The 13,451-nt window shown below is 43.7% G+C and overlaps 1 protein-coding gene across 1 annotated transcript in view; it reads left to right on the forward strand.

Annotated features, from left to right (window-relative positions):
* Positions 1-13,451, forward strand: part of LOC142493687 (transmembrane channel-like protein 2-B) — an 80,716-nt gene that overhangs the window by 50,526 nt on the left and 16,739 nt on the right. The window contains exons 13-17 of the mRNA XM_075598127.1: positions 1,229-1,381; positions 1,931-2,059; positions 8,888-8,955; positions 9,864-10,103; positions 10,989-11,114. Of these exons, the coding sequence (XP_075454242.1) occupies positions 1,229-1,381; positions 1,931-2,059; positions 8,888-8,955; positions 9,864-10,103; positions 10,989-11,114 (716 nt within the window). The remainder of the gene's footprint in view (positions 1-1,228; positions 1,382-1,930; positions 2,060-8,887; positions 8,956-9,863; positions 10,104-10,988; positions 11,115-13,451) is intronic.

A 13,451-nucleotide genomic window follows, 5' to 3' on the forward strand; every position in this document is an offset into this window, starting at 1 on the left:
CCTCCAGGGCAGTCCTGCAACCCTATTGGCTCCTATCAAGCACCTGGTGCCTGCCTCGCTATGCCTCATGGGAATTGTAGTCCCGAGGCCCCTACAATAACATTGAGGCCGCGTGCGTGCCTTCCCTCTGCCTACACAAACCTGTAATGGCCGCCGCAACCTCTCACTAACTTCCCCTACTCTCGCGCGACTCTCCTGCGCCTTCCCTGCCCTCACGCAACTGCTCCCTGGCTCTAGGGTTCTCCCTGCGCATGCGCGACTCTGCCCTGTCTCTCGCAGCCTCCCTGCGCATGCGCGAGCTAACTGGGCCGCCGGGGACTCACTGCGCATGCGCGAGTTGAAGCGCAATGGCGGCGCCCTATCCGCCCGGCTCCGGGAGCGCCGGGAGCCCTGAGATGCGCGTGCGGCCTTGGCAACCGGCCGCACGCGTCCCCGGCAACCCCCGAGCCGGGACCTGACCGCCCTCTCCCCTGCCACTGCCGAACGGAGCCGCCATTGGACGCGGCGGCCCCCGCGATCGGCAGTCAGGTGAGGGGGGTGCGGTAGCGCTGGGGAGACCTGGCTACATATATATATACACCTTCACACATTTCAAGATGTCTAGATGTTTAGTCCATAAGACAATGAGTATTATTATGCACTTAGTGCAGGTACCTGCTAAAATTGAGTCTACCATGATGAGGTTAACAGCCTTAATAATGTATTGATCAAAAGATGCAACCAGATGTCTTTGTTATAAGACTAGAGATCAAAATGTAGAATTTCACTAATACATTGCTGCACAATTTGAGAGGAGCGCAGGATTTTTGTATTTGTTTTTTATACATGTACTGTATGGCCAATTCCCTTTTCTTAGAAGTGCTACTGATACATTCTGTTATGGGGGTAGGGCTGAGCTCACCTAATTCTGTTTTGTCATTATAAATAAAATGCTTTGTTAGGTAAAAATATATAAAAAAACTTTAATAAAAAAACTATTTAACAACTGCTCTTTGTGGCGCTGCTTCTATAATACACGTTTTATTGTGTCATGTATGTCCCCGGAATACACTTGGGAATTTAGAGGAACTACTGTCTATTGTGCTATCAACATTACAACCAGATTATTCATAAACACACATGGGTATTTAACTAACCTTTGCAATAGTAATTATCTACTTAGAACACTGTGGGAACCAAATAATACACAGCACAACATGTTAACTAACAAATTCACATTTTGTTTTAGCTGGCTGAAGAAGATACTGTAAAAAATCATACCAAGTGGATTTTATTCAACTATTACAATGCATCTTCATTAAATGGAAGTACAAGTACTCCTCCCCCCATGCATCCAGCTGATGTGCCCACTGGTCCGTGCTGGGAAACAACTGTAGGCATTGTAAGCAGATAATGTATTGCTCTGTTATAAAATAATGTCATTGCCAACTTTCATGTCATGAGATTCTAATCCACTCCTGGTTCTCCAAGTCTACTTTCAGACACATGATGCAAAGTAATTAGAAAAAAAAGGACTGTATCGCAGCCTGGTTGGCAAAACTGATGTAATTGGAAATGATTGAAAAATGTTCCTATACGTTTCATATTTTTGTGAACACCAATGATAATTACGGAAATTCCTTAGTTTTTCCATGATAACCTTTTCTTAAATATCCAATAGGGTTTATATTAACCAATTACATGTCTTTTGAAAGATAAGGATGTATGAATTAGACAAATAATGAGTAATTAAGATTCTAACTCGCAATGTAACTCACTCATAATATAGTTTTATGGTTTTACTTGTTTATCAGCCACAGGATTTTTTTAATGGGATTCGATCAGTGCAAGCTTTATTTTTTGCAAAGTAAAAAAGGTATACATTGGTTGATATTAATTAATATATACAGTAGCTACACTAACTATGGATCTTTTCTCTATAACTTCACAGGAGTTTGTAAAGTTGACAGTATCAGACACGCAAGTAACTTTCATAACTATTCTTGTTGGAGATTTTGCTCGGGCCTTCATCGTCCGATTTCTGAACTACTGCTGGTGCTGGGATTTGGAATCTGGCTTTGTAAGTTACTTGGCACATGAAATCATAACTTCGCCCTTACTTTAATTTAATGGAATGATATGCTGTTTCTTTACCTTGCGTGCAAATACGAAAGCCACTGTGAGACCCTTTACAACAGGATTCAAATTCCAAGATTTTAATAATTATATCATATCTGTCACGGGCCAAGATTAACATTTTGATCTATATATTTTTTGGAACATTGTGATTTAAAAAAAAAGTGATAATCACCAAAGACATAAAATTCAAAAAAAAAAAAAAAAGATTTGGGAGTTAATTTGTCAAAGTCTCTTGCTATAAAACTAGTGTAAACAGTTTGCCCAGTTTTGAAACATAGAGAATTAAAAGAAATATTGTTTAATGATTTTTTTTTTCTATCATTAAGCTGGTGCTTTTTTGTTGTAACATTAATAATGTTGATACATATTGGGTCATTTACCAATGATTCTGGCTGAAAAGTGGGTGCATAAAAACTAAAATGAAAACATCAGGAATTATTTTTCCTTAAATTCTGTGAGTTGAAGTTATCAGGGAATTCCCCCAGAATTTCTTTGCATTTTGTGGCCCTATGACCGCATGTGATCTGCAGCTGCTAAAGGGAGCTATGGGGCGGCTATAGTACTTTTCAGCAATGATAGGTGGTGCTAGTGTGTCTTTAACATAAATTCAAACCCACCCCTTAATGCTATACACTGTTTCAATGCCAAACCAAACTTCAAATAACTAAACTTATTTCTATATTATGACTTTTTACTTACAGTAAATTAGAGAGAGAAATAACTAAAACTGGAAAATAATACAATCTTCATCCACCAACATCTACTTGTGGCTGTAAAGATCACGCTAATAACTGTAGGGTAGCCAAGAATTAGTAAAGGCAACAATGCAAATATTCCAGTACTGTTCTTCAAAGTATAGCTCTCCTTCATTGGTGTCTTCAATCATGTTGGGGTCACCAATGAAAGAATTAGTTAGATACTAGACACATATTTGAAATAGCCCAGCAGTTATATATTGTGTTGCATAGAAACACATCAGCAAATGATACAGCATGCATACTACATAATAAATTACAAACTATGGTACTGTAGGTATACAGTCCCTAAAACACAACACTCACACCCAAGGACAGTTCTGGCAAATAACAGATGTAGCCAATATTATTGCAACCCATGGTGCACTCCCATGGGTGAAACGCCGCTATAGCCTCAGTAATACCCTATTCTTGTACACAGTGGATTAAAAACAACGGTCGCTTCTCCCACTAGTAGGTTGTGTATATTCTGATGTAGCATGCCATGGGGTTTCAACAATGTTTGTCATCGTTTCTTGTGCATGGCAAGCAGTTACGATGCACGGTCAGCAATATGGCATCCAGATCAAAACCAGGATTGTCTTAGTTCTAAAAATCTCTGCTGCAGAAATGCTGAACGTGGGGAGCAAAACAGAGCATCACATTTTTTTTTTGGAAAAGGGAATTGCATTGAAATTAATGGTAGTTTGTATTTGTATAAATTTGGTGCAATTCTTTTGTACCAACGTTGCCTTTTCTTTGGGAGACTCTGATATACAGTACAGTTCCCATGGCTTTTAAATTCTAAGCTAACTGCGTACAAGGTTTGGTGAACATAATAACTACATGGTGACAATGTAAAAATATGATGACTAATGTTTTTCTACCAGTATTATACTAGTTTTAAAGCAGGGTGACCTGGATAAATCACTCCAAGATATTAAGTGGTATTACAGCTTCAAAAACAGTTTGGGATTTACAAAAGAAGAAAATATTATTTAAAGAATTTCCCACAATATTACTGTCAGGACACTTTAAAAATAAACTCCCTTTGATGTGTAGCCCTATGTAATTTTGGGGTTACATGCCTCTCTCCTCCTGTGCAGTAAACCCTGTTAAGAGGGCAGATTTGCCAGGAGTAATCATGAGGTTTGCCCTCATCCCGTGAGGTGTAGTGTGTAGCAAAGGAAGTGACAGCATGTTCTGTGTCCACTTACAGTGACACAGGGGTGGTGCCTACTGGAGCTATATATTATGCATCACTTCCTAAAGTTAGTGTGTCTGTCTGTGCACTGTCAGTTGCAGTGTGACTGTCTGACCCCACACAGTGCCAGGGCTCTGGCAAGGATTGTGGCCCTCCCTTAGGGGAGAGGTGGGCAGACTATTCCCCTTACTCTATTAGAGAGTAAGGGAAGAGCAAGGATAGCTTCTAGGGCACCGACTAGGAGTGGTGTCCAGGGACTTCCTTGAAGTGGGCAACCCTGAATATGATGTGCGGCTAAAGAACGGCCGCTATGATTGGCAGTCTGCCATGAAAGATATCAATAAAGATTGCCATGTTTGAAAGAACCTTCTTGCCTGAGACTGGAGTCATTCAGGGAGAAGCTGCACCAAGGGGTTCTCTTCCAGAGACTCCTCCCTGCTGTCGTGGGGACCTGGAAGAAATGGAGGCGCTGTACCAAATGTGAGTAGATCTCAGCCCTACCTCACGAGCCAGTCCTGGTGAATTCCCCAATACCATCAAGCGGGAGACTCAGGAGTCCTGTAAGCCAGCAGGTGCACCACAGTACATTACATGTGACATGGGACAGTATCCTCACATAGGGGCCAATATGAGATTGGGTGGGGGTACAACCGTTACATTTTTGGAGGCGCTGCTGAGATCATCAGGACAGGCTTTAGCTAGGCTGACTGAGGAAAGGACCATGTATGCTACCAGTAAAGTGCTACGGAATGGAATGAGGCCTAGGGGTAGTCAGGAGTACCATGGCTGCTCGCAAAGCACACCCTAGGGCCTGATATGGGTAAAGTAGATCTGGAGACAGGGCTATTGCTGTTCTAGTCACCTTGAAGCAGCTAGTCGTAGGGTGCCATGCTCATGGGGTAGCCTGTTAATGCGGGTCAGGAACTCCTGGGAGGGTCTGCGCTAGGTGTAGCCAACAGTAGGTGACGCCCTAAGTACTGCATGGAGAAGCCAGAGTACTCTAGCCAGTAACCAGACTACTAACCACAGAGCACATACTGGATGATATTGTTTACAGCATACACAGAAAGAATTAGCCTAGCCTGAAGTAGTGCATACATCTGAGAGAGACACACTGAGATACATGTAGAGGTGCACTGGCATACTTTATTGCATCGGAATGGCGACTGCCCAGCAGAGGAGTACCATGTGCTATTGCAAAAGAAAAGTAAAGATGGTGACAAGTGATGATGTCCCGCGCGGTGCGGAGAGTCCAAAATGGCGGTTCACGCCAGAGAGGGGTAGCGCATGTGCCGTGTGTACCACGGAGGTACAAAATGCGGAAATGACTTTCGCAAGTTTGCTGTGGAGTGGTGCGAAAGCTGTAGCCGCGCCTTTATTGTCCTGCCTAAATTCCCGGGGTGCAACCCTGGAGGATAGCTATGAGGACATTGCGATTATGTGTGAGGAGGCTGATGGAGTATCTGATTGCCAGATGATGATTACTATTCAAGTCACAACTGCTGCTAATAGGGATTGCAGAGCGATCCAAAATGGCGGCTCCCGCTTCCCTTGGAGACCGCGTGTGCTGTGTGCAGAAAATACTTTGGCAAGAACCTGGACGGGAGAGGCGTGAAAGTGAGAACCCCACCCTGATCGGGGTAGTGGCGCGTAAGCCATGGCCGTGCCCTCTTGGACTGTTACAAGCTCAGAGCCGATTCTGGGTAATGACGTGAAGCTGTGGGACCCTCCTCTAATCTCCACCAGAGAGAGGGGTCCTTGCATCTGCTAATGGAAGACTGAATGACTGAGGGAGGAGCTGGATGTGCGCTTCCTGTCCCTCAGTTGCGAAGAGCTGGTGAGCAAGAGAGACTGCTGTGCCGTGTGTCTCCCTTACCCAGCGCAACTTCTAACTGTGTCATGGCGGACGTCGCCATACACCCCTACCAACTGCCAGGAGACTTCCTGGAAGTCAATACGGGTGGGAGAGAAATACTGCGATGCTTGTGTATGCAGTGCAGGCTACCGGGCAGAGAAGCCAGCACCACTGCGAGATGCCCTCAATGTGGCATCCATTACTTGTGGGCTGTGGAGCCGTTTGTGCCTGGGCACGCCGCGGAGGTGGGAGGAGATACAGCCATGCTGACGACTGGAACCTCGCCAAGAATTAAGAGAGAGGAGGTCGATCCTGGAGAATGGGTATCGCTACTAATGACGGTACCTAAAAAGGATGGCGCTGAGGCCTGCAACCGCAGTGAAAACCTGGAACCTCGCTGTTGGTCCCCTGCGGAGGTACCAATACCGTCATCGGCATCTGCCTCATCGGACGATGAGAACAGAAGCCGTACATCGGTGGTGATGCGCCTACCGGCGGGCCACCACAGCGGTGCTGAAAGTAAAGCGAAGCTACTCACCAGTGGTCTCGAGGAGCTGAGTATCGAGATTCCCTGACAGCATGCACTGGTGCGTCCGTGGCGACTCCCATCGTTTCGGGAGAAGAGGACCTCATCGCAAGCCGGCGGAGTGGTGAGATACCCTCTTACCTCCTTCAGGCTCCGATGGAGGCGGCAGAAGAGAAAGGCCCGACCAAGGCCCAAGCGGAGCTGAGGAGCGATATCGAGTATCTGGCGCTGGACGTCGAAATGGAGAAAGAAGTTCCGATGGAGAGACTGAGGAATCTGACTGCCTTGGCAGTGAAGAAGCAGTCCATGGAGCATAGTTCCAAGTGGTGGGCTCCATGCTATGAGGGGTATTCTGAATGGTTAGACCGCACCAGATTTGTATTAATGTGGGGAGATGTAGTTGACCACTGGTGGGATGTGGGTGAATACTCATCTGAGGAACGCCATGAAGAATTAGTAAAAAGGTGGGATGAAATTCAGAAGGGAATAGTCACACTTAGGGGATCATCCATACTTTATGACGTTATTGCCCCTGAAGAACCACTGTCTTGGGTCCTGCCAGGCAAAGCAGGGAATAAGAAATTAGTAAGGATCAGCAGGGCTGAGAGGGCAATTGCGAGGTATAAGCAATTGCACGGTTGGAATATCCTTATGTTCCCGAACCTCTAATGCAGGAGATAGAGGACAATAGGAGTACCTGGCTAAGGGAAACTGTGGAGGACTACCTCAAGCCAAGTCTAGCTATTCTGAGCACAAAACAGAGTCTAGAATATGCTATTTAATGAGGATTTGGTGTGTTGGGCGCAACATTTATATGAACAAAATGGAATACAGACCAGAAAATGGGCCGCCTAGATCCTATAGTATCACAGTGATTGATCACAATGGGCGAGAAGTTAAGAAGCCTGACCCCAGACATTACTACTGATGTTTGGATTCTCCTCAGGAGTAATCTGTAGAAATGGAGGTTCTTTGTAAATTAATTATTTATGGTGTGTACAAATGTATTCCTGTGTTGAAATATTGTTGTTTTTGTGTATTTTTGCAGTTGCCTGTTTGAAGGAAGGCTCTGCAAATTTAGAACCAAGTGAGGACCATTGGATCCACTAGAGGGAGATTGTAGCCCTGTGTAATTTTGGGGTTACATGCCTCTCTCCTCCTGTGCAGTAAACCCTGTTAAGAGGGCAGGTTTGCCAGGAGTAATCATGAGGTTTGCCCTAATCCCCTGTGAGGTGTAGTGTGTAGCAAAGGAAGTGACAGCATGCTCTGTGTCCACTTACAGTGACACGGGGTGGTGCCTACTTGACCTATATATTATGCATCACTTCCTAAAGTTAGTGTGTCTGTCTGTGCATTGTCAGTTGCAGTGTGACTGTCTGACCCCACACAGTGCCAGGGCTCTGGCAAGGATTGTGGCCATTCCTTAGGGGACAGGTGGGCAGACTATTCCCCTTACTCTATTAGAGAGTAAGGGAAGAGCAAGGACAGCTTCTAGGGCCATGACTAGGAGTGGTGTCCAGGGACTTCCTTGAGGTGGGCAACCCTGAATATGATGTGCGGCTAAAGACCGGCCACTATGATGGGCAGTCTGCCATGGAAGATATCAATAAAGATTGCCATGTTTGAAAGAACCTTCTTGCCTGAGACTGGAGTCATTCAGGAAGAAGCTGCACCAAGGGATTCTCTTCCAGAGACTCCTCCCTGCTGTCATGGGGACCTGGAAGAGATGGAGGCGCTGTACCAAATGTGAGTAGATCTTAGCACTAACTCACGAGCCAGTCCTGGTGAATTCCCCAATACCCTCAAGCGGGAGACTCAGGAGTCCTGTAAGCAAGCAGGTGCACCACACTACATTACATGTGACATGGGACAGTATCCTCACATAGGGGCCAATATGAGATTGTGTGGGGGTACAACCGTTACAGATGTCTCAATGTTGCAAAGAAAACAACATGTTTATTGTTTAAATCATTTTAAAAAGTTTTTTCTTTGATTCATCTGGCGGGTTTTTCTTTTCAAAACCTTATGCAGATAACACCAAAGTTGTAAAATCACAATGGAAGTCACATAATTGTATTTATTTGATAAAAATCAGTTGTACAGCTATGGGAAATAGCCCCTACTGCACAGTATGTGTCAAGGTAAAGCCAATGCATTTAACAAGGTTTTTTGTTTGTGTCAAATATGTACATGTGTGTTAACAGCAAATTTAGGGAGTCAATAGGAGCCTTAGAAAGTAGCAACAGGACACCATACAACCCATTTACTTTAATAGGCCATAAGGTGTTTATTGCTGTACATAGGAAGGTGTCTTATGAAATAGTACCACATAGTAAATCAGGGCCTATATTGTATTAAATGAAATAGACAGAAACATGACAAATTATTAGTAATATATTTTATTTCACTCTTAACCCTTAAAAGTTATATTTTCTGTGTTTTTTACTTAGCCATCATATGCTGAATTTGACATCAGTGGAAATGTACTTGGTCTCATTTTCAATCAAGGGATGATTTGGTGAGGACAACATTTATATCTAAGATCGGTAGTCTTCTCATATCCTAAAACACTAATTTTTCCATCTAAAACTACACATAATTGAGCCAACTTGCTGGAGTTTATGGTCATTTACTTCTTTTCTGGGGGAAATCGCTCTCAAATACTATTCATCTTCTATGGGTTGTACTACTTCCCTACTTACATACTTTATATCTCCTGTCCTTTGGAGATCTTGTATGCAGTCTAAATCATCCTACCACTAGTACACCCAATCCATAGATTCTACTGAGGCGTACTGGCTAAGGGACCCTCTAAATCTACGAGTGTTCAAGTTTGACCCCCACGCCATGTTCTAAGCAATCTTGACAATCTGCTTTACTCACTGTATGTGAGGCTGTCAGGAAATTTTTATTTTGCACCCAAGCAGCACATATTTTCCTATTATTTACCAATTTCAAATTATAACTATAAAAATAATGTTCTTAATTTTTTTAAATCAATATGGTTATATATAAAAAATACATTATTGCACAAAAACATAAAACAAAATGAAACCACATCTATAGGCCTTTGTGTGCATCTTTTCATGTAATACAAAATATAAAAGGCCCAAATAGAAAGACATTTATTTCACACACAACTAAAACAATATCATACATGTCTAATGAACACACTTGTGATGGCATACAGTACTGTTGGTGTTTAAAGTAACTATTCCGATATAATGCACACTGGTTGTGTCTCTGTATTTATCAGACTGACTAGCTGATTCTTAAAAATGTTCAATTTGTATACTTTTCTACTTTTTTCCATTATTCCCACCTCCAAATCTTTTTAATTAATGTTTTTTTAAGTAAAAGATTCTAATGCAACATTTTCTTCTGTGTAGTCTTGGAGCTCACAATACCTCCTTTTATTCCCCATAGGATGGGCTGTTTTTATGCACCAGGCTTAATTGGTGTGAATGTGCTCCGTCTTCTAACTTCAATGTATTTCCAGTGTTGGGCTGTAAAGAGCAGCAATGTCCCTCATGAACGTATTTTCAAAGCATCAAAATCAAATAATTTTTACATGGGACTTTTACTGCTTGTTCTCTTCATGAGCCTGCTTCCAGTTGCATACACCATAATGTCTCTTTCACCTTCCTTTGATTGTGGACCATTCAGGTAATAAAATACTGCATAATACAGTGTACATAAACTGTATATATAGCTCAACCCCCTTATAACGCTGTGCTTGGGGTCCAAAGAAATACATCGCATTATAAGCGGATAGCGTTAGAAATAATGTACAATTGTATGCACTTTACAATAAAGTATTTAAGACACCAATAATCGTGTTGTAAAGTATCCATAAATACGAAAATTGGGAGCCACGCTTGTATCTCGTTATAAGTGGATTCGCGTTGTAACAGATCGCATTATAACGGGGTTGAGCTGTATATAGCGAGGCACTCCAGCATCTTTAGGTGATCATGCCAGAAGACATGTGTAGTTAATAACATATTAGTATAAGAAGATATTCTCAGACACTCATTGGTCTTAAATATAGTGGAGTGACTTATTTAAAGTAAGTCAACACTTTGGTCCTGCTCAGTACCTTTATCAATATAACAGTGTTGTCTTGATAATGTTCTTAGACAGGTCTGAGACTTGAAATAAATCCCTTCACTATATTTAAGACTCCTGAGTGCCTGTGAATATTTTCTTATGCTTATATATATATATTTATATACACACACACATCAATATGAATGTGGAAACATCAACCTTGTTACAGTTTTTAGAAATAATTAGCAATGAAAATCCTATCCAGATTTCAACAGCTGTCCGAAATAGAAAGGATTGAAGCTGCACCTCATATCTTTGTACATTTTATATAAAAATTGTATATGAACCATTAAGCTTTTATCACTGACTTCTTGATACTATCTATTAATTATCTAGCGGCTAGAAAATTTTCTACTCATTTTTAGGGTTAAACGATTTTCTGTCACAGTGTGAAAAAGTGTCTGCACTGAATACTTTTCATTTGTGTCACTCTTTTTCAAGTGGAAAAACTAAAATGTACGATGTAATTCAAGAATCGATTCAAATGGATTTCCCAGCTTTTATGAGCAAACTGTTTGGCTACGTGGCAAATCCAGGACTCATTATCCCAGCTGTGCTTTTTATGATGTAAGTTGTTTTGAAAAAAAAAATTAGACATCCATAAAATAACATATTTAGAGCTTAGTGTAGACTGGTTGTACTTTGGTCCGTAATGCCTCTAGGGCAGTAGTTTTCAAACTTTTTTGGGTTAAGAAACCACAGAATTCGAGTTGAAATTATGGGAAGCCGCAACTCTTGCTCCACATCTCTCACCCCCCCCCCTCGTCTCTTGCCCTTGTCTATCGCCTCTAGCACTCCCTCTCCACCTCACACTCACTCTCCCTCTGCCTCTTCTATACACACACTCACACACTCTCCCCCCCCCACACACACACACACACATTCTCACACACACACTCTGCCCTGCCTCTTCTATACACACACACTCACTCTCCCTCTGCCTCTTCTATACACACACACTCACACACTCTCCCCCCCCCACACACACACCCATTCTCGCACACACTCTGCCCTGCCTCTTCAATACACACACACCCCCTCACACACACTCTCCCCCTCTCACTTACACACACACACACACACACACACACACACACACACACACACACACACACACACACACACACACACACACACACACACACACACACACACACACACACACACAACACAGCACTTCTACACACACACACTGCAGCTCAACATACAACACAGCATGTCTACACATACACAGCAGCTCAACATACAACACAGCAGCACTGCACACAACACAGCAGTTCTACACAAACACAAACTGCTGCTCCACACAAACTCTGCTGCTGCTGCTGCTGCTGCTGCTGCTGCTGCTGCCGCCACACACACACATGACAGACAGAAACTGCAGCCACAAACAAACTGCAGACAGCCACTTACTTACTTTGCAGCTACACAAACTCTCTCCCTCCCCAATTCAACTGAATCTGTCAGCTCTGTTTAAGGAGGGAGGAGGTTGAGTCACTGCCTGGCTGCTACTTCCTGACCAATCCCCTGCCCTGTCTCAGAGCTATTCTGAAAGCTGATTGGCTGGAAATAAACACATTGGAAATATACATGTAGCCCTGTGTAATTTTGTGGTTTCATGCCTCTCTCCTCCTGTGCAGTAAACCCTGTTAACACGGCAGGTTTGCCAGGAGTAATCATGAGGTTTGCCCTCATCCCCTGTGAGGTGTAATGTGTAGTGAAGGAAGTGACATCAGGCTCTGTGTCCACTGACAGTGACACAGGGGTGGTGCCTACTGGAGCTATATATTACACATCACTTCCTAAAGTTAGGTGTGTGTGATGTGGAGTTGCAGAGTGTGTAACTATCTGAACCAACACAGTGCCAGGGCTCTGGCAAGGATTGTGGCCCTCCCTTAGGGGAGAGGTGGGCAGACTATTCCCCTTACTCTATTAGAGAGTAAGGGAAGAGCAAGGACAGCTTCTAGGGCCCTAACTAGGAGTGGTGTCCAGGGACTTCCTTGAGGTGGGCAACCCTGAATATGATGTGCGGCTAAAGGCCAGCCATAATGATGGTCAGTCTGCCAGTGAAGATGCCAATAAAGATTGCCCTGTTTGAAAGAACCTTCTTGCCTGAGACTGGAGTCATTCAGGGAGAAGCTGCACCAAGGGGTTCTCTTCCAGAGACTCCTCCCTGCTGTCATGGGGACATGGAAAAGATGGAGGTGCTGTACCAAATGTGAGTAGATCTCAGCCCTACCTCACGAGCCAGTCCTGGTGTATTCCCCTATACCATCAAGCGGGAGACTCAGGAGTCTTGTAAGCCAGCAGGTGCACCACACTACATTACATGTGACATGGGACAGTATTCTCACATAGGGGCCAATATGAGATTGGGTGGGGGTACAACCGTTACATTTTTGGAGGCGCTGCTGAGAGCACCAGGACAGGCTTTAGCCAGGCTGACTGAGGAAAGGAACATGTATGCTACCAGTAAAGTGCTGTGGAATGGAAGGAAACCTAGGGGTAGTCAGGGGTGGGCTGTCAACTCGCAAAGCACACCCTAGGGCCTATATAGGTAAAGTAGATCTGGAGACAGGGCTATTGCTGTTCTAGTCACCTTGAGGCAGCTTTTCGTAGGATGCCATGCTCATGGGGTAGCCTGGTTAACGTGGGTCAGGAACTCCTGGGAGGGTCTGCGCTAGGTGTAGCCAACAGTAGGTGACGCCCTAAGTACTGCATGGAGAAGCCCAGAGTATTCTAGCCAGTAACCAGACTACTAACCACAGAGCACATACTGGATGATATCATGTACAGCATACACAGAAAGAATTAGCCTAGCCTGAGGTAGTGCATACATCTGAGAGAGACACACGGTCTATAGAGGTCTATAGAGGCATGTAGAGGTGCACTGGCATACTTTAT

The sequence above is a fragment of the Ascaphus truei genome, chromosome 1 (assembly GCF_040206685.1).
Source record: "Ascaphus truei isolate aAscTru1 chromosome 1, aAscTru1.hap1, whole genome shotgun sequence".
In the NCBI taxonomy this organism is placed as follows: domain Eukaryota; kingdom Metazoa; phylum Chordata; class Amphibia; order Anura; family Ascaphidae; genus Ascaphus; species Ascaphus truei.